This window comes from Diabrotica virgifera, chromosome 2 (assembly GCF_917563875.1).
Source record: "Diabrotica virgifera virgifera chromosome 2, PGI_DIABVI_V3a".
Lineage (NCBI taxonomy): Eukaryota > Metazoa > Arthropoda > Insecta > Coleoptera > Chrysomelidae > Diabrotica > Diabrotica virgifera.
The window spans coordinates 96247127-96270631 of NC_065444.1; the positions used below are offsets into that span (position 1 = coordinate 96247127).

The 23505-nt window shown below is 31.5% G+C and overlaps 1 protein-coding gene across 1 annotated transcript in view; it reads right to left on the reverse strand.

The window, feature by feature from the left end:
• Positions 1-23505, reverse strand: part of LOC114326389 (transmembrane protein 198) — a 270298-nt gene that overhangs the window by 62757 nt on the left and 184036 nt on the right. Inside the window, exon 3 of the mRNA XM_028274749.2 lies at positions 4819-5024. Coding sequence (XP_028130550.1) covers positions 4819-5014 — 196 coding nt within the window. The 5' untranslated portion in view covers positions 5015-5024. The remainder of the gene's footprint in view (positions 1-4818; positions 5025-23505) is intronic.

Below are 23505 nucleotides of genomic sequence, written 5' to 3' on the forward strand. Positions count from 1 at the left end.
CGGCTAAGAGCAATCGGCAGATTTTGCTATGCATGTAAATAAATGACCCACCGCGCACCGCTCGACAGTCGAACGTTCTTAAGCGGTGCGCGGTGGCTCATTTATTTACAGGCATAGCAAAATCTGCCGATTGCTCTTAGCCGAGCCGATCGCTCTATGCCGATTCGGTGCGTGGCCTGCTTAAAAATTTGAACGTGCGATGGCTTGAACGCACAATGACATTCTAATAGTGGCTCGAGCAATCATATTGGAACATTTCTCATTAAAACACTCTTCAAAATTTAAGATGCATATTTGTTTACATTTGAAAGAAAAGACTGCAAAATTTTTGGAATATGGAGAATATGAAGAGTGGTATTTGGTTGAATAACAGGTAAAACGGAAACCCCATTGTAAAAATTCGGTGGATCGATGGTGTAACTATTCCAGGGTAATAAGCTAGAAATAGACCATGTTCGGGACGCTCAAAGATCCAGGTAGCTGACTACTTTTTTAGTTATTGTAGACCTATAGGAAGAAAACCTACCTGTTTCCTGCCTAGAGTTCGCGTTCGTTTTTTAGTTATTAACAATTTAGTGAAAAAATCGCGATTTTTTCGATTTTTGCACTCCATTCAAAAGCTAAATAGTTGACATAAAATTACAAAATTTAATTTTTTAGAACATTAAAAAGCCTTCAAAATGCCGATTTTTGAAAGTTTAACAGTTAATTTGTTACTACGCAAACTGCAAAATAAGTGAAAATTGTTATTTGTTAATAACTATTACTAAAACTACCTTAGAACTTTAGCGTTTCACCCAAAATTGAGTGTTGGGGTACTTGACAAGCCCTCAAAATTTGAGACCGATCCATTAATTATTTTAAGAGTTATTCTAATTGTTTATCCCAGCGACCTTTATTTTGCAATAACATAAGACAGAAAAGAATAAAGATAGGGCAATTCTGCGTATGCAAAATGAAAGTAAAAAACTGATGTTATCAAAATGCACTAAAAAAAGATAAAAAATTATCTAATATAGACAAAAATCCTAATGCCAAATTTGTGAAATTTTGTAATTTATAAACATTTAGAATAACTTTAAATATTGTCCGTAGAAAAAATCATTTTACATATTAGAGAAGCTGGTATTTTACAGCAATTTTTAAAAATGTAGTTCAATTGGTGACTAGTCGTGATAATTGAAGGGGAAGCTGGGAGCCGACAAATGCACGAGTTCCAAAACTAAAAAAGGCAACTTAAAACTACCATCATTTTCAATATCTCGGGATCTATTGAACATATTTTGATCGTTCTTTTTTTAATTTGTATGTAATTTTTTTGTACATTACAAATATGCAATTTTTCTAGACATTTATTAATTAATAAACAGTCTAATTTGTTCAAACCATTTTTGAAAAAATAAATTTTTCCCAAAAATTCATGATATTAATCATACTATCGTCATTAATCATAGAAAAAGTTAAGGTATACTTGTAGGTCTGGATCCCGCGTAATAGCAAGCTGAAAATTTGTTAATAGCTTGAGGATTTTTTAGTCGGATAAACTTTGATATATGGGAACACTGGAACAGGGGCAGTTTTAATTGTGGAACAGGTTAAAAATTTGGAACGGTCAGACCACGAAAACGGCACATTTATTTTGTCCGACAGAATAGACTTAAACTCTCCTAACAGAGATTAAACTCTCATGCAAAAAATCAGACTGCTATTTATCACCTGTCATAATTCCTGTCATTTGACATATTCTACATGTTCCACTCATTAAAACGCCCATTTGGTGATAAATAGCAGTCTGATTTTTGCATGAGAGTTTAATCTCTGTTCGGAGAGTTTAAGTCTATTCTGTCGGACAAAATAAATGTGTCGTTTTCGTGGTCTGATCGTTCCAAATTTTTAACCTGTTCCACAATTAAAACTGCCCCTGTTCCAGTGTTCCCATATACACTAAGCGCCAAAATTAACGCAATTAACGCACCACCTTAAAAATGGGACATTTTTAATGTCTGATATTTCCTAAACCTGTTGTCCGATTTTAGTGATTTTTTAAATATTTTATAGCTTTATTCTTCAGGAATATTGATGTAATAATATTGTTGCTAAACAGATAAGTGTCATTGTATACCGGGTGTAACAATGATAGTGTGTTTTTTCCTCAAAGTTTGGAACACCCTGTGGAATATTCTAGCGTATATAAAATATTGAAATTAAAACTCAACTGGAACTTTAGGTTATCCTAACATTTTGATTTTTGACTCATTCGCTTATGTTGGATAATAAAAAAGTTAGGTACTTTAACAACTAGCAACGTTTTTCATCAATACAGGGTGTTTCTAAATAAGTACGACAAACTTTGAGGGGTAATTCTGCATGCAAAAATAATGACCGTTTACTTTATAAACACGTTTCCGCAAATGCTTCGTTTCCTAGATACGGGATGTTAAATTTTTTCTTACAAACTGACGATTTATTTATTGCTCTAAAACCGGTTGTGATATGCAAATGAAATTTAGTGGGTTTTAAGAGGTAGTTATTGCGCATTTTTTGACGTACAACTAAAAATTTTATATTCTCCATTGGCGTGCATACGGGTCATATTACCCGGTCATATTATCCGTATGCACGCCAATGCTGAATATAAAATTCTTAATTGTATGCCAAAAAATGCCCAATAACTACCTCTTAAAACCTACCAAATTTCATTTGCATATCTCAACCGGTTTTAGAGCAATAAATAAATCGTCAGTTTGTACGAAAAAATTCAACATCCCGTATCTCGGAAACGAAGCATTTGCAGACATATGTTTATAAAGCAAACGGTCATTATTTTTCATGGAGAATTACCCCTTAAAGTTTGTCGCACTTATTTAGAAACACCCTGTATTGATGAAAAACGTTGCTAGTTGTTAAGGTACCTAACTTTTTTATTATCCAACATAAGCGAATGAATCAAAAAGCAAAATGTTAAGATAACCTACGGTTCCAGCTGAGTTTTAATTTCAATATTTTATATACGCTAGAATATTCCACAAGGTGTTCCAAACTTTGAGGAAGAAACACACTATCATTGTTACACCCGGTATACAATGACACTTATCTGTTACACAATAACATACATATTATTACATAGATATTCTTGAAGAATAAAGCTATAACCTATTAAAAAAATCACTAAAATCGGACAACAGGTTTAGGAAATATGAGACATTAAAAATGTCCCATTTTTAAGGTGGTGCGTTAATTTTGGCGCTTAGTGTATAAAAGTTTATCCGACTAGACACCCTTAAGCTATTGACAAATTTTCGGCTTGCTATTAATCAACTTTTTTTTCATACGCGGGATCCAGACCTATTGAATAAATAAATTATCTTCAATAAATAATTATCTAATAAAAATCATTTATTTATTAAAGTGTACTTTAACTTTTTCTATGATCATTAATGATACTATGATTAAAAAATAGATATTTGTAAAAAAAATATTTTTTCAAGAATTGTTTAAACAAATTAGATTGTTTATTAATTAATAAATTTATAAACAAATTGCATATTTGTAATGTACGTAGAAATTACATACAAATTAAAAAAAGAAAGATCAAAATCCATTGAGTTGTTCCGGAGATACAGAAAATTATATTCGTTTGAAATTGCTTTTTCGGTATTTTAACTCGGTGGATTTGTAGGTTCCCCCTAGTAATCGTCTGAACTACATTTTTGAAAAATTGTAGAGGGTTCTGTGAAGGTACAATGTTTGTGCAAATTTTTTAAGAGAAAATACAAATCGCATTCCTTAAAATGGCATTAATGAGATTCCTTAATTATTATAAACAAATTATCTGTGAATTAAAAAAAACATATGGCTAACTTTTTCCCAAATGAACCCAGGCTAAATTTTTTTATTTGAAAATTCGTGTTAAAATACTATCTTTTCGAATATATAAAAATATTTTTTCTACGGACAACATTTTTAAGGCTATTCTAAATGTTTATGAACTACAAAATTTGAAAAATTTGGCATTAGGATTTTTGACTATATTAATTATTTTTTTTTTATTATTTTTAATATATTTTGATACTATCACTCTTCTACTTTCATTTGGCATACTCAGAATTGCTCTATCATCATTATTTTCTGTCGTATCTTATTGCAAAATAAAGGTCTCTGGGATAAACAAATAGAATAACTCTTAAACTAATTAATGGATCAGTCTCAAATTTTGAAATTTTGTTAAGTACGCCAATAACCAACTTTGGCTGAAACACTAAAGTTCTAAGTTAGTTTTAGTAAAAGTTATTAACAAATAACGATTTTCACTTATTTTGTAGTTTGCGTAGCAACAAATGAACTTTTTAACTTTCAAAAATCGTCATTTTGAAGGTTTTTCAATGTTCTAAAAAACTGAATTTTGTAATTTTATGTCAACTATTTAGGTTTTGAATGGAGTGCAAAAAATCGAAAAAATCGCGATTTTTGCACTAAATTGTTAATAATTAAAAAACGGACGCGAACTCTAGGCAGGAAACAGGTAGGTTTCCTTCCTATAGGTCTACAATAACTAAAAAAGTAGTCAGCTACCTGGATCTTTGAGTGTCCCGAGAAAATCCTTATTACTCTGGACTAAACATATGTAACTACAGTAAAACCTGCCATATTCGGATCAATGTGGCGACAGACCGATCCGGATATGAAAAAATCCGGATATGAAAAAATCCGGATATCAAGACCACTTATTTTTTACCTTGATCCATGAGCTAATAAAACATACATGGATTGCTGTCCTTTAAGAACTGTAGTAGCAAAAATTATGATATTGAAACTCACCTACAAAAGTATATAATATTCCAAAAATAATATAAAGGGCGAAAACGATAGCGACTTTGATGTCGTAGTGCGTATCGACATGTGTGCAGCTTTCGACGTGGGGACCATCGTGCACCGGAGGAAGGACCAAACCTGGGAAAGCCGTTCCGTTCACTCTGGGAGGTACCAGGGAGCCAGGCCGGGCTCCACTAGCCATCCTCTTCAATCTGAAACAATAAAATAAAATTTAATAATTTTTTTCATCAACTTAGAGGTTGAATTAAAAAAGTATTATAGCTGAATGTAAACTGTGTACAGAAAACTTCTAGTGACGTTTCTGTAGGTTAAAAGATGACTCTTAATTCACCAAAGCGGTTAAAAGCTAATCTACATAATTATATCTAGAGACACCTTCTTCTTCATGTGCCTCATCAGGAAATTGGCGATTATGATAGCTCATTTAACTCTGTCTGCATCGGTTCTGAACCAGGTCTGAACCTGGTCCAGGCTTCAACTCCATATAAAAGGACAGAGAATATGTAGCATCTGAATACTCTAGTTCTAATTTTTATTCCCAGTTTTCCATTGCATAATACAGTTTTCATCTGATTGAAAGCGCTTCTGGCCTTTTCAATGCGTTCAATTTAGTTCTATAACCTATTTTTAAGCTCCTGAGAGATGCGATGGAAGAAAATTTAATTTAATATTAATTCGTTTAAAATAATAAAAAATATCAGATGATTCCATATAAGTTTGGTTCAGTGTAAATAAGTTATTGAACAGTTACATTATTCTTGTGGTGTAATCTAGATTCTTCGGTTTGATAAAAATATATTGTTTATTCGACTAGGGGTTCAGCTATATTTGCATTTTTTCATTTAAATAGATACCTAATAGTCCATTAAAATGTTACATTTAGGTTGCATTTCTTAGAGGAGTCAATTTTATTTTTTTAATGTGTAGGGGGGTTCAGTAGAAGCTTAAGTTCAAGTTTTTGGGGTCGCCACCCTTGTCCCCCGGCCGCCTTATTGGAAAAAGGGGTGCAAAGGGTTTTTGCGCTGTATCTTCTAAACTATCAATCCTACAGAAAATTTAATTACGCATAAAATGTAGAAAATAAAATTTTCTACTATTTTATATCTATTACCTTTTATCGTCAAGTGACCAACAAAAAAGTTTTAAATAAAAATATGAGAAAATATTGTAAGAAATTTTCTTTTGGAGGTTATAACTTGTTTTCCGTTCATTTCACAATAAAATAACATCATAGCGATTTTGTAGAAGTTTTTTCAATGAACAATTTTCGCTATAAAGTTGTTTAATTTTATTTATTATCTAGGTTTTACAGCGCTTCAATCTTGACCAGATTCTCGAATTCTCATAGGAATACAATAAAAAAAAATACTTTTCTATCTATTTATAGGCTATTGATTATATTCAAAATAAGGTAGCTAAAAGGAACTACAACGTTAACGAGGTTTTATTATTTTATATGGTCAATGGACATCTATATATGAAAAAACCGCGGAGTGCTACCATTTAAAGGGGTGCGTTTTTGAGAAATGGGTGAATTAGTCCCTGGGCACAGGTTACATTAGGGTGAGTTCTATGCACTTTTGGTACAAACATATCTACATAAAAATTGTTCCTGGTTAAATTTCCTATCTAAATATCACTTTTTAAAGTCAATGATACTTTTTTTTACAAAAATATATTCAAAAGAAAAAGCACAAAGAAACCCAAAAGAAAGAAATTTTGTTTTTTGTCCCATAACTTTTGTCCACGAGGATATAGGTATAAACATTGCTTCACAGAAAAAAAACCTACATGTTTCTTCTTTAAAATGTTGTTTAGTAGAGGTAATTAGGATTTACAGTTTTCGAAATATGATTTTTCAAAGTTCGCCACTCATAGCAATTTTGGGCAATTTTCCTTGTTATTTCGCAAATATTGTTCTGTAACTTTTTTCTACGTAACTTTAGGTATATGCAATTGTGCACGTAATAGGAATAGAAATCAATTACTTTTAAAATGGTCTACTGTATAACGTTGTACGACTTTTTTTAAAGAGATTATGGTTTTTCAAGGTTTTATACTTTTAACGATTTTTTATAATATTATATAAAAATAAAATAATATTATTATATAATATATTATGTATATATTATATACTACCTAATATAAAAAAATATTATTTTTTACATTTTTTACGATTATTTTTGAATAAGATATTATTTTTCAAAATGTAATGTTGCAACGATTTTTGATTTTAGGATTATTTTTTAAGTATCTCATTATAATTTTTTTTTCTTGTACATGAATATACTATAATATAATATATTTTATTGCTCAATAAAGAGGGCTTACTTTCTGTTCTTTAAAATGGTGTATCATCTATATTTAAATACTGGAAACCGAGCGATTCTTTGATATTTTTTTACCTGTATTATTCAAAAGTATTTCTTTTACAAAAATTACATAAACATTAGTCTTAGAAAACATCACTTTAGTTAATATTATTTAAACGTTGACATTTAAAAAATTTTCAAAGTCAAAGTCCATCTCTTTGTTAGCATTAGCTTTAATATCTTCCTCTGACACCTCAGTTATCTTAGAGTTCCCACAATTAGTACCCATGCACATGCACCCTTTGCAGAATATTGAATAACTAATTCCTATCTTCCCACAACTGCAGTTTTTTGTACATCCTTTGGTACATTTTACATGCTATTTTTTCAAGCAAAGCTTGTGGTGTAGGGGCTTTGACAGTAAATATTGGAATTAATCCATATTTTGAAGTTTGCTCGGCCGAATCAAGTAGATCCAAAGTATTACCTATAAAAAATAAGATTCAATCATAACACACAATCATATAAAAAAGTTATAATGAGAAATTTAAAAAATAATCCTAAAATCAAAAATTGTTGCAAGTAAGTGTAGGTACTTATTACATTTAAAAAAAGCATACCTTATTCAAAAATAATCCTAGAATTTTTTGTAATACAGCATTTTAAAGTAAACAGAATAAGATTTCTTTTTTATTATACGAGTATAATATGTACCTAAATGTAGAAAAAAAAGTTATAATGGGAAATTTAAAAAATAATCGTAAAAAATATAAAAACTCGTTAAAAGTATAAAATCTTGAAAAAGATAACCTCTTTAAAAGAAGTCATACAACATTATACAGTAGAACATTTGAAAGGTAATTGATTTCTATTCCTCTTATATGTACCATCGCATATGCCTAAAGATACGTAGAAAAAAGTTACAGAACAATACTTGCGAAATAACAAGGAAAATTGCCCAAAATTGCTATGAGTGGCGAACTTTGAAAAATCATATTTCGAAAACTGTAAATCCTAATTACCTCTACTAAACAACATTTTAAAGAAGAAACATGTAGGTTTTTTTTCTGTGAAGCAATATTTATACCTATATCCTCGTGGACAAAAGTTATGGGACAAAAAACAAAATTTCTTTCTTTTGGGTTTCTTTGTGCTTTTTCTTTTGAATATATTTTTGTAAAAAAAAGTATCATTGACTTTAAAAAGTGATATTTAGATAGGAAATTTAACCAGGAACAATTTTTATGTAGATATGTTTGTACCAAAAGTGCATAGAACTCACCCTAATGTAACCTGTGCCCAGGGACTAATTCACCCATTTCTCAAAAACGCACCCCTTTAAATGGTAGCACTCCGCGGTTTTTTCATATATAGATGTCCATTGACCATATAAAATAATAAAACCTCGTTAACGTTGTAGTTCCTTTTAGCTACCTTATTTTGAATATAATCAATAGCCTATAAATAGATAGAAAAGTATTTTTTTTTATTGTATTCCTATGAGAATTCGAGAATCTGGTCAAGATTGAAGCGCTGTAAAACCTAGATAATAAATAAAATTAAACAACTTTATAGCGAAAATTGTTCATTGAAAAAACTTCTACAAAATCGCTATGATGTTATTTTATTGTGAAATGAACGGAAAACAAGTTATAACCTCCAAAAGAAAATTTCTTACAATATTTTCTCATATTTTTATTTAAAACTTTTTTGTTGGTCACTTGACGATAAAAGGTAATAGATATAAAATAGTAGAAAATTTTATTTTCTACATTTTATGCGTAATTAAATTTTCTGTAGGATTGATAGTTTAGAAGATACAGCGCAAAAACCCTTTGCACCCCTTTTTCCAATAAGGCGGCCGGGGGACAAGGGTGGCGACCCCAAAAACTTGAACTTAAGCTTCTACTGAACCCCCCTACACATTAAAAAAATAAAATTGACTCCTCTAAGAAATGCAACCAAAATATACAATAGGAAAAAAGTTATGTTATTTCATAAACAAGCGGCACACCCCAAAAAACGCTTATATCTCGAGATCCTGACCACGGTGTGGTGAATGGCTAATTTTGATCATACTTTATGATTTTGATAACAAAAATTCGTTTTTTGCTCTTCTTAAGAATTTTGCAATATGCGATTGCGTCATTCTTCTTCTGAACCGGCGAATTTGTCCTCATACCACTTCTTGGGCCGTTTCTATATGCTTCGGGTTATAAGTTTTATAGTGGGGAGAAAGGTCAAAAACAGATTAATAATAGCATAGGAATGTTAAAATCATAATAAATTGTATGAATAAAAAATATATACAGAGAGAGTCTGTAAAGTGGAATAAATTCAATATCTCAAATACTAATTGTTTTTTTGGAAAATGCTCAGACCCGTCGATTAGTATTTCAAATTGTCCTTTTTGACATTCAATAAAAATGTATACAGGGTGTCCCAATTTAGAGATATGACGTCATCGTCGATTTTCTTAAATGGCAACACTGTCATTTTGATAGCTAATTTGATAGGGTTTGTAAAGTTATACATAACTGCAAAATATCAAATTTTTATTCTCTACCATTTACAAGATAATAGAAAATAACAAAGTTATATCTGTAATTTGGAATATATTCAATAATTAAAATACTAACTGTTTTTTTGAAAAATGCTCAGACCCGTCGATTAGTATATCAAATTGTCATTTTTGACATATAATAATAATGTATACAGGGTGTCCCAATTTAGAGATATGACGTCATCGTTGATTTTCTTAAATGGCAACACTATCATTTTGATAGCTATTTTGATAGCGTGTGTAAAGTTATACACATCTGAAAAATTTCAAAATTTTATTCCCTACCATTTACAAGATAATAAAAAATAACAAAGTTATGAAGAACAAGAAGTAATCAAATAATAATTGAATTTATTTATTTCAATTAAGCAAGTGCTCATAACGTTGCCCATTGACAATTTGACAATAATTGAGGGCAACATTATGAGTTTTTGCTTAATTTATTGAAATAATTAAATTCAATTATTAGTTGATTACCTCTTTTTCATAACTTTGTTATTTTTTATTATCATCTAAATGGTAGAGAATACAAATTTGAAATTTTGCAGTTGTGTATAAGTTTACACACCCTATCAAAATAGCTATCAAAATGACAGTGTTGCCATTTAAGCAAATCAACGATGACGTCATATCTCTAAATTGGGACACCCTGTATACATTATTATTATATGTCAAAAAGGACAATTTGATATACTAATCGACGGGTCTGAGCATTTTTCAAAAAAACAGTTAGTATTTTAATTATTGAATATATTCCAAATTACAGATATAACTTTGTTATTTTCTATTATCTTGTAAATGGTAGAGAATAAAAATTTGATATTTTGCAGTTATGTATAACTTTACAAACCCTATCAAATTAGCTATCAAAATGACAGTGTTGCCATTTAAGAAAATCGACGATGACGTCATATCTCTAAATTGGGACACCCTGTATACATTATTATTGAATGTCAAAAAGGACAATTTGAAATACTAATCGACGGGTCTGAGCATTTTCCAAAAAAACAATTAGTATTTGAGATATTGAATTTATTCCACTTTACAGACTCTCTCTGTATAATGGAAAAGTAAGCCTAACTTTTGTTTTTATTATATCCCTATGAGCATTCGATCCCTGGTCAAGTTTGGAGCGCTGTAACACCTATATTAATAAATAGAATTAAACAAATTTATAGCGGAAATTGTTCGCAGAAAAACCCTCTACAAAATTGCTATAGTGTTATTTTATTTTAAAATGAACTGAAAAAAAGTTATAACCTCCAAAAGGAATCTTGTTAAAAATTTTTTACATATTTTTGTTTATATCTTTTTTGTTGATCACTTGACGATAAAAAGTAATAGAAATAAAAATGTAGAAAATTTAATTTGCTACATTTTATATTTAATTAAATTTTCCATTAGATAAAAAATATAACATTTTAATGGAGTATAACCCTTTATTTAAATTTTTTTATCTTGTAAATACGAACCATGCCAATGGCCTTAGTTGTTGAAGCATTTGCAAAAAAAATACGAAACGAAAGACGTTTACGTAGGACAATATTGCAACACCCTGTGATTATTTATTACGGCAATTGAATATCCATCCTATGCCTACTTGTGTATATTTGAAAAGCTAATTTAATCTTCTACAATAACGTCAACATTTTTCAATGTGCTCGTAGGCTTTTGTTCAGATAATTTTTATGAGTTTTCTTATTGTAGTGCTCGTGCCATGTGTTCATATTTTCCAAAGGAGTCTTTGATACCGATAAGATGCAATAAATTATAAACAATATCTTATAAACAGCAAATCTTTTAAGCAACGGCAAATTCAACTCAATAGAAATAACATGTTTTTCTGCATTTTTTGACTATGCAGTATTTGTTAATATTTCTTCCTAATATTCTGTTAGAATGATTATTTATCAGGTTAGTAATCTATGATCTTAGGGAATGAATTACCTTTTTTTATCTGCAATACATTGTATGTAATATTTATAATGTTTTTATTAGCATCACTTAACTGTTAAATCTGAACTAAAAGATTATATTGATTCATCCTCAATGGCATTACAACTCTTCGTGAGTCTTGGCCATGTTAACTATTGCCTTCCATGTTTGTAGGTCCTCTCCTCCTATTTTCCACTGTTTCACTCCCATTTTTGTCCAGATCCTCTGTGACTGTATCTTTCCGCCTTTTTCTAGACCATGCTACAGACTTTCTCCCATCTGGTTTTTCTCAAAACACATTGTTTATAAGGCGATTATCGTTACCCACATGCTTATCACATGTCCTGCCCATTTTAATCTATTGGACTTTATAGATCTCACTACATTTTCCTCTCCGTAAAATACGAGAAGCAAAGAGTCAACATCTAGCCAAACAGTGTCAAGACATGAAGAACTTGAAAACAAATATGACACGTTTAACATGTATAAAAAAGTAAAAAAAGCGGCTGGTATCTTCAATAAGAAACAAACTGCATTGCTATAAGATGCACATGGTAAAGTAATATTTGAAGTAGAGGACAAACTTAAAGAATGGGAAAATTACGTTACGAACCTATTCGAAGACGATAGGAGTAGTTAACCACCCGATATTACTAACTGCGACGGACCCCTAATAACACCCTCTGAGGTAATAAAAGCCATACAATCATCAAAAGATGACAGAGCGACTGGTCCTGATGAAATTTCAACTAAAATATACAAGCTAATAAATGATAGCAATGTTTTAGAGGCTATAACTTCGTTTTTCAATACCATTTATACCAGCGGACAACTTCCTAATGGCTGGTCTAATTCACTGTTTATAGCTCTACCTAAGAAGACATCAGTTTGTTAAACCATTTATTGAAAAATTTTCTGAAGGTAATACATGGTCGTATCTACAATAAATGCGAGGAATACCTGGATGACACACAGTTTGGTTTCCGTAACCGGTTTGGAACGAGAGAGGCATTGTTTGGAATGAACGTACTTGCTCAAAGATGTCGAGATATATCTGTAGACATATACTGTTGTTTTATTGACTTCCAAAAGGCATTTGATCGTGTTAAGCACTCTATATTGATCGAAGCTCTAAAAGACATAGGCTTGGACGGCAGAGATGTTCGAATAATTGCAAATTTATATTGGAATCAAACAACATCAGTTTTAGTAGATGGTGTGGAATCACAGGCTCTTAATATTAAAAGAGGAGTACGGTAGGGATGCCTCTTGTCACCACTGCTTTTCAACGTTTACTCCGAAAGAATTTTCAGAAAAGCTCTTTCTGAAAAACAAGAAGGAATACTTGTGAACGGTGAAGTCATCAATAATTTGCGATATGCGGACGATACAGTACTCCTAGCTTCTAGTCAAGAAGATCTGCAAACACTACTTGATAGTGTCGTTGAGAGTTGTAGGAAGGCAGGTGTGGATCTGAACATACGGAAAACCAAAATACTCGTAATAAGTAAACAGCAGCATATAAAACCGTCTATATATGTAAATAATACCAAACTTGAGCAAGTTGATAAAATCGTTTACCTTGGACAACAACTAAATTGTAACGCAGAAAGTCACGGCGAAATTAGATCTAGGATAGAGCAGGCTAGAGCCGCTTTTAAAAGGATGTCCAAGGTGTTATGTAACAGAGACCTAAAATTGGCATTGAGGATCCGCCTACTTCGCTGCTACGTGTTCTCGGTCTTACTTTATGGTGTCGAGTCCTGGACTGTGAATAAAATCGATCTAAATCGCCTTGAGGCTTTCGAAATGTGGTGCTATAGAAGAATTTTAAAAGTTTCCTGGGTGGAGAAGATTCGAAACTCCACAATACTAGAACGTCTTAGCAAGACTACTGAAATCATAAAAAGCATCAAGCAGAGAAAGCTGGAGTACTTCGGACATGTAATGAGAGGTCCCAAATATAGGTTGCTACAACATATTATGCAAGGAAAAATAGCAGGCAAACGCGGTCCAGGACGAAGAAGAACCTCATGGTTGAAGAACTTGCGAGATTGGTATGGTGTTGATACAAGCATGCTATTTAGGGTGGCAGTGAATAAAATTAGGAAATTAGGATAGCTATGATGGTAACCAACGTTCTGAAAGGACATGGTACATGAAGAAGAAGAAGAGAGACTCTAACTCGTTGTTGTGTCCGCGCCTCCATTCGTTTGACACGCTATTTCTGCAAGATCCATATATTACTCTTTTTTTGTTAGCGTCCACGTTTCCCTTACATACGCGACTGCTGGTCGTACTATGGTTTTGTATATCTTGATTTTTGCACCTCGTGATGGAAGTTTTGACTTCATTAGATGTTGCATCGCGCATCGCAAACAAAGATCTGTTTCCTGCTATTATTCACGTTTCAACTTGTCGTTCTACTTTGTTGTCATTGGTGATTGTTGCTTCTAGCTTATAGATATTTAAATTCTTTAACCGCCTCGAAGTTATGATCGTTTATAGTAAAATTTTGCCCTATTCGCCGTCGGCGCCGTTATTGTTTTGAAACGACCTTGTATTTTGTTTTGTCTTCATTTACTTTTTACTTTTAGAATTTAATACAGCTTCTTCAAAAATCGAGAAAATATCCTTACTTTTAATGTTGATTGTGCTACTGAATCAGAAAGAGGAAGATCTTTGCTCCACGACCAGCTATGCCTGGTTTGATTTTCGGATAAATTTTGGGCATGACATATTCTAATGCAAAATTTGGACATCGGATCTCCCTGTCTCAATCCAGAATGTCTGCTGAAGGCACTTGATGTTTTGCCTCCTATTCTAACTTGTGCAAATGAGCTACATACATTTGCGTTCATTAGCACGAGCTTATTAGGTATATCCAGCTCAACCATCGCATTCTATAGTCTTAGACGATTACCTGAATCATAAACCTAATTGAAATCTATAAAGATCTGATGTACGTCTTGATTATGCCTCAGGACTTTTCAAGCATTTGTCTTATAGTAAATATTTGATCAATAGTCGATCTTTCAGGCCTGAATCCAACTGTCTGGTCTATAAACTGCTTTGAAAACTTAAATTTTTGTATTCCGTGATATTCTTTTTTTGAATATAAATTTTTTGTTCATTGTGTGACACAGTTTTAGCGTATTCTATATTCTGCTCTTTATCCCTGTTTCTAGATTCCATTTCTTCTATTATTATTCCCGGAATGGGACGTTTCATCGCCGCCGGTTCATCGCCGCCGTTTCGATGCCGCCGGTTCATCGGCAGTTAGTCAGTTGATCTTGTATTATGGGAGATGACACGACACGACGTTAAATTCAGTTCAAAACTTATGACAAATAAATAGATAAAAAATATTATTAAATTAATTTACTGTTCTATTTCTACTTTACCTAAATTTGATACTAAACAGTATTAAATTTGTAGTGTTAAATTATATTTTATATTATAAAAGTTTAAAAGTCTATTAAAAGATTAAGTATGGGAACGGGAATGGTCATATCTCGCATTTCCTAGCATTCCTAATTAATACTAAAAATAAATAATAAATGTAACTGTCGAAAATTGGTCGAAAATTAGGAAATATATCAGTTAACGATTAACTGACTGACGATGAACCGGCGGCATCGAAACGGCCGGCGATGAATCGGCCGGCGATGAACTGGCGGCATCGAAACGGCGGCGATGAACTGGCGGCGATGAAACGTCCTAGACCCTATTATTCCTATAATTATTACTCCGTTTTCTTTTATTTGATTTACATTGTTCATAAGAGCCAAGGCTGACATCTACAAGTGAATCCGAGTATTATAGGTATGTAAAAGTTTTAACTTGTTCTATTTTTGTTCCTTAAATTTTTATATTAAGTTCTTCTCTTGTTTCTCCTATTCGCATAAATTTTGTTTTGGTAATATTTCTCTTCATTCCGTTTTCAGTGAATACTTCTTTCCATATTTTCAATATGTCTGAAATTCTTTTTCACTTTTTGTAGCTGGCACCAAATCGTCAGCATCTACTCCTTCCAAGATTTCTACCCTTTTAGTTTTTTATACCTTTAATTCATTTTTTTACTCGTTGTTGCGCATTTCTTAATAATATTGTCAATATATACTAGAAATGGGCAAAGTGCTCTTCCCTGTCTTAAACCTGATTTTGAATTATTACTAATTACGTCATTGTTGTTCTCATTGTATATTTTTTGTGTCATTTTTGAAACTTGTCAATTCCTTTTTCTCGTAGTATTTTCCATAGTTTCTGCCTTGGTACTTTATCGAAGATTTTTTTAGGTCAAGAAATGCTAAGAATATTTTCTATGTATTTCTCTTGCAGTGCTTTTTGTGTTATCTATTTTAAAGTAAATACAGTAGACTCGCTCTATAACGAGAACTGAAATGGCGAACTAATTACCTCGTTATAAGCGGATCTCGTTATATCAGACAACAATAATATTGTGCATACCACCACTGAAATGTATTGATGCCTCTTACGTAGTTTATTAGGTGTCGATGGTCGACCTCAACAATGAAATTTGGCCATCGTAAGTTGTAAATTTCCTACAATATTCAATATTGGTCGATAAATAAACAAGAAGGAAGAAGTTTATTACCGGCGGTGGAATTTATTACAGCACTGGTCTCAATAAGCACTCAGATGTTGGGCATTCCTGTATACAGGCAGTTATGGTATTTATTTATGACCATCACCACGCCAAAAACAGGTAAAGAAACATATTCTTTGATTTCATTTTTCCTCGTTATAACCAAATATGCCTCGTTGTAGAGGTGTTATAGTGCAATAAGAATTTCATGGGACATCTAGTGTACCTCGTTATAAGCGAAACCTCGTAATACCCGTGTTCGTTATAGAGAGATACTGTATATGATTTTATTACGTATACTCCTACCATTTCTAAATCCACTTTATGCTTCGTCGAATGTATGTTCTGTCATTATTATTAATCGTTTGTTTATTATTCTTTTAAAGAGTCTTTTCATACATGTATGAAACAACGTCAATCCTCGGTGGTGGTTACATTCCCTCCCATCTCTTTTTTTTTGTATATGGGTAGTATAAGTGACACTTTCGAATCTTCAGGGATGTCTTCATTTTTCCCTATTTTATTCATTATTTTTATTAATATTTGTTCTCCATTTTTTCTCATGTTTTTTTATAATTGCTGCTGTTATTTTATCCACTCCAGGAGCTTTTTTATACTTCAACGTTGTTATTGCTTCTTGCAATATATTATTTTCTTCTTCCGTAAAGTAGTCTAGGTTTATATCCGTAAATATTTCTTCAAAGCATTGTTTTCATCTTTTAACTATTTGTTTTGTTTCTGTTATTAATTCTCAACGTTTATCTTTAAAGCTGCACATTTCATATTTTGTTTGTGTTCTTGTTGTCTTCAGTGTTCTGTAGAATACCTTTTGGTTACTTTTACTAGTTTTTCCATTTTATATCTAAATTTTTCCAGATTATCTCTCTTTGCTTGAGTTACTAATATGTTTAACTTTTTTCGTTCAGTTTTATAGTTATTGTAATTCCCGTTTATTTTATCTTTCAGATATTTTTTCCATGCTTTTTTCTCCACTTTTACTTGCTTTTTTATTTCTTCAGACCACCACGCTGTCTGTTTCTTCATTAAGTATTTTTTACTTGTTCCACTCCTTAGCTGCATCCAATAGTAGATGCTTATAGTTGTTCAATAGGCTGTTAAGGATAATACATATAAACTTAATAGTAGCGGAGGCCAGTATGCTAAATGTGCAGTTACTCGAGCGTTATTGGGACCTATTGGGTTGTGAAGATTAGGTCCTAAAACCAAATAAAAGTTAAGTTAACTTTTCCATTATAGTGGGGACTATGCATTTTTAATCGAATTTTCCATTTCCAACAATCGATTTTTCCGATTATAGCGCCATCCATTCATAATTCGAAAAACTGCCTCAAATTTTTACGCAAGGAATCCAAATCTGTAATAAAAAATGGAGGCTTCTACAGTAGAACGTCGATAATCCGGACGTCAAAATCCGGACCGTCAATAATCCGGATTTGTATCTAGCAAAAATATCTGAATCTTTTAAAATAAATTAAGAACTTCGTTGCGAAAAAGGAACCTCTACCGCAGTTCAAAAATATTTTACACATTTTCTTAAAAGCCCAAATAGTGTCTGATGTTTTTACTGTACACATGGTGCTATTATAAATTAATTACAATACAGTGTTTAAACATAAAAAAATGTTTTGATTAATTTCACCTCTAGACACTTTACTGTACAAGAGAAAACATAAAATTTTATGTAATTTGATAATCCGGATGGGGTCCGGTCCCAATTAATCCGGATTATTGACGTTCTACTGTATTTAAGATTTTAAAGTAACCCTCACCCCACCTCCGTGGGTGGTCGGGTTTTTCACCATTCGATAGATTTTTAAAAAATATTGAACATGTATTTTTGAGTTTTGTGATCTGATATTCATTTCGCGAAATATCGCCTGGTTCCTATTTCAATTTTAAAGTTATCCCCACGCCCCCACCCCTCTCCGTGGGGGGTGTTTGGTATCATACGATAGATTTTTGAAAAATATTGAACACGTATTTTTCAGTTTCGATCTGACGCTAATTTTTTTGTGAAACTTTGTGACTCACCCATTTCCTTACATTTGTGGCTCAAATTGTCAGATTTTTGAAATACACACTGTTTTGCATGTACTTAACTTACTTTATCCTAATCTGATGATTTCGAGTTTTTCTAAGGATATATTTTTTCGGAGCCTCCTTAACAAACTCCCTTGTAGGTAAAAGTCCATATCGTCGGCTTAGTGACACAGAAATGTAACTACATTTTGTCTCGTTTTGAGATATTTACACCACTGAACTTTATGAGTTCTTTTGAGTGACACCTCTTTCTGAACACCTCGTACGAAAACTTCTCACTACGAAACTCACTAAGGTAAGTTCAATTTCGTAGATTGAACTTCAAAATGTGAAATGTAGTTAGATTTCTTTGTCTCTAAGCCGACGATATATGGTAGGGGTACATTTACAGTGTACGCAAGGTTTCTCCCCATGTGATTTTTTTACTCGCTCGAGTAACTGCAAAAATCCATGCTTGTGCTCCCCTACCATAACCAAAAAATAATCGGATAACATTTTTCACCATTTAAATAAAAAATAATAATTTGTTGCTCTATTTTTGTCTGACATTGTATATCATAAAATTTTTATTAAATATCTTCAGCTTGTAAAAAATTAATCAATTATTTTCGGTAGTCTGCCAGACGGATGGTTACCGATTACCTAACAAATCTGTAATGTCAGTAATTGAGATATAATATTACCTACTACACGTTTTAAAAGCAATCTAAAAATAAAAAATATGAAAAAAAATTTTAAGAAATGCTTTTCTTTAGTTACGAGTGACTAAAATTAAAAATATTATAAAAAAATCAACTAAAAAGCAAAAATAAAAAAATTCAAACTCGAAGGATTATTCGAAAAAAACTGTTAGACAGATTAAATATACAAAAAACTCACACATTCGTTAAAAAATTGAAAAAATGTAACACACTCGTTAAAGAAAAGCTTGGGGCGCGTCTTCATCGAATAAACGGTTTTTGTCCCACGCAGCGATTGTGTTAGATTTTTTTCAATTTTGTAACGAATGTGTGAGATTTTTGTATATTTAATCTGTCGTAACAGTTTTTTTCGAATAATCCTTCGAGTTTGAATTTTTTTATTTTTTGCTTTTTAGTTGATTTTTTTATATTTTTAATTTTAGTAACTCGTAACTAAAGAAAAGGGTTTCTTAAATTTTTTCTTATATTTTTTATTTTGTACTTTTTAGTCGTACACAGTGCCGGTTTATGCACTGGGCGCATGGGGCGGGCGCCCAGGGGCCCGGGCCCCGGAGGGGCCCGTAAGGCTCGTTCCTTTTACTAATAAAAAAGTAAAGTCCTCTAAATAATCTACGTATTTTCCATAATAGAAAAAAGAAGACGACGAAATACCTGCGATTTCGAACTGGTCTGATTTTAAGACTGATGACTTTATAAAAACTGTGAACTTTTAAACAAAAAAGTGATTGCTTAGAACAGAACATTGTAAAAAAACGTTTGAAGATGGAGAAAAAGCTTATTATAGCAGATTAAATAAAAGCAACTTTTATAGAGGAAACCCCAATGGAGGCAAAGAAAAGAGAGATTGGCTAATATATGACGCAAGTTTTAAAGCTGTTTATTGTTACCCTTGCAAATTATTTTCATTTGAAAAAATAGTTTAACTGAGCTTTGATGGACCCATTGGAAACATTTGAATATTTTGCTCAAATCTCACGAAGAAAGTAAATTTCATCTGAACTCTATAGTTACATTAATAACAAGATCATCATTGATTGGAGTTGTAAACGCTGCCTTGAAAGAGCAAGTAAAATGCGAAGCTGACTATTGGATAAACGTCCTAAGAAGAATTGTTGTCACTACTAAATAACTTGCTTCTCAAGGACTAGTTTTCCGTTGATGCAATGAGGATTTAACGAGTCATCATAAAGGAAATTACTTAAGTTGCCTTGTATACTAGGCTAAATTTGACTACTTCTTAGCTGAGCATTTACAGCGAAATGCGAATAAATGAAAAGGTTCAGTTAGCTATCTGTCTCACCAAATTTTGCAATAAATTCTTGGAAGTAATGATATCAAAGCTTGTAGAAACTTTTGACGCTGTAGATGCTTTAGTTAAGAACTAGGGATCCATCAAACCTAACTTTTTTTCAGTTAAGCAATAACAGAGACGAAAAATTAACAATTAAAAATGAAGCCAAGACACTGCTGAATAAAATCTTTGAGACAGCTCTATTGACACTGATATGGTCCAAAACTTTGGAATGAGTTAATGCAAAAAGCAATACGTGAAGTGAAGAAACTGTGGATTTAAACGTGTCAATTGGAGTAGAAATAATGACATCTATTTTGAGATTTGTTTGAGACGTAAGAAATATATAAGCGAAATTGAACTAGAAGCCAAAAATATTTTTTTGCGAAGACGGGGATATATGCTACAAAGATGTTACATCAGCTGTTAGATGATTTTCTACGCTAGATAAAGAAGCAATCAAGACGTCAATTAATACTCTATATGTGAAATATAAAAAATATGTTGATGAAACCAAAGAAAACTTGCATACCGAAATTACCCATTCTATAACATTATGCCAAAAGTTGAATAAACATTTATAAAATTTGGTGTCATCATGGATGTAAAGATTGTAAAGGCAACATTTTCCAATATTTTACCTTTACTTTACTGCAAGCTTATTTCACGATACCAACTTCTAATGCATCAGGCGAGCGGCCTTTTTCGGCTTTAAAAAGAATAAAAGTATATTTAACGCCAGATTTGGGTCAAGAAAATGTAGACGCATATCACTATTGTATTATCGAAATTGAAGACCTGGAGCAACTGAATTGTGATAGTATTATCTGACAGATTGCTAATGCCTAGTCAAGCAAAAAAGTGATATAATTTTTGTCATATGTATTTTTTATAATATATTTTTTTGTTTGTCATGTGTTGTTTTGTGTAATTTTCTGTTTTTTTATACATTTTTAAATGTATTTTTTGGAATATTTTTTACGTTTGCTATTCTTCTTGTTTGCTAAAAATTGTGTATGGATTTTATGGGTATAAATACATGGATGTATGTTCTTTTAAAAAAATCTGACTACGAATAGCAATTAAGAGGGCCCCTAAATATTCAGCGCCCAGGGCCCGAAGTTAGGTTAAACCGGGACTGAGTCGTACACTTTTCAAACATTAAAATATATCGTCATGTTTATTAAAATATATGTATAAAACATATGATGTACAAACATGAAAAGTAGTCGGAATCGGCAAATAATTTTAAACTTTATTGTTTATTTATGAAGCGTAACGTAAACAATTAACGTAAAAAGTGAAATTATGTATAGTTCATATCATTAGCTACAATCTGTAAAAGTTTTAAGTTTCTTCATTGTAAAAACAAGAGAATTTAAGCAATTTCCATTAAAATCGTTTTTTTTTATTTAAACAATTATTAATGAACCAAAAAAAATGTTTATTGACTATTCTTTTTCTCATGATCATCTTTCAGTGCGTCACAGTTTTTCGATTTCTTTCTAACGCATTAAATTGTATGTGACAGAAAAAAGCCATGTCCGTGATTACAGACATTTACAACAATTATTCTAGTTATTCTAGTTGTCGATAGATGGCGCCATAATAAAAAAATATTTTTTTTAATTAGATAATAATATTACAAATATAATCTGTATAATTTATAAGACTATACAAATCAAAGAAAATACCATTTTATAAATGCAAGAGACACATTTGATTTGTTTTTATTCCAAATTGAAAATAAAATGTGACAACTGTCAGATTTAACTAAAATGTCATGTTAGAATAAATGTCATAAATGTGTATTATCAGGGACTTACCCTTTTTCCTATCATTTGTTACGCACTGAAAAATGCTCATGAAAAGGACAATATTCGTGTATTGTTCCCGCGAATGCATATCTCTGCAAATTTTCATTCATTTGCATTGAAGAAAAGGCAGTCAAATTAACGTCTAAAGATTTGACCCAAACCATTGAACTAAAGAAAAGCGTTTAAAAATGGTAATTATTATCTCAATCAACCTTCAACTGAATAGATATAGTGTTAAAACTTCTAACTGTGGTTGTGTCAGGGTGAATATACTAAAGATAGAGCGTTACCAAAACAAAATACACTTCGCCTTATAAAAGTTCTTTGTCCTTCTGTTCTGTAAAAAGCGTCTCATTGTATAATAATTGTTGTATTTCCGGTATTACAACATTTCAGTTCAGGTTTCATTGCCTTCCCATTGCACCGCTTGATATCTACCATGTCCTGCTTAGAAGTGCATGCTTTTCGAATACCGTGTACGAGGAATCAACATTATCTCGATTACAGGGTATTCTCCTTTGTTCTATATTTACAGGTTTGTACGCAAGGCGAATCCATAGCAAATATGTAACAAAGTTTTCTTTTTTATTTTTCAAAATTCGCAATTTCGCAAAATAGATAGGCGCGAATTTTGTAGTTTGCTAAGTCATAATATATGTCTTAAAAGGTTACAATAATACGAATTTTAGAGTGGATAATTTATCTTATTGATCTAAGTGTTAATAAAAATTTACTGGTCGAGATCATTGACAATTTTATTTCCGAATTTTTTTAATACGATTTCCGAATAAAAAATCGACAATCGAAAAGCGAACTCCAAAGCAAGTATAAAATGTAATTCTCAATTCTCAATAATTATTATTGTGGCTTAATCCGATAAAACAATATCTAGATACATATATGCAAATTGGTATGATCGTATATTTTTCCTGCCTATAAAAAGTTTAAGTTCTTTTGTAAATAGTTTTTTAAATAATTCAGACCTAAATAATAGAAATAGTCAATCTATAACCTTCTTTGGTTGCTTTTTAGAATATTCAGAGCTTGATTTACATATGGGCTGAATGGGTTATTCAGCAAATTTTGGCAAAAGGCAAAAATTTGGCATAAATATATGGCAAATTTTGGCAAAAAAATAAAAAATATTTTCTAATTGTGTATCAAACTTTTGCTTTATCTTTATTAATTTTCGTTCATTTTCCTTCTTATTCCATCATGAATAATTAGTATGTTTGTCCTGTAACGATAAAAGCTATGGAACAAACGAAAGATGGGAATACCAGTTAAATTTTTGAACGCTTCCATCCAACAAGAAAAACCTAAATCTAATGTGAAAACTATTCAATAACAGATCGATAACGGTCAATTTCCATTGGACTACAT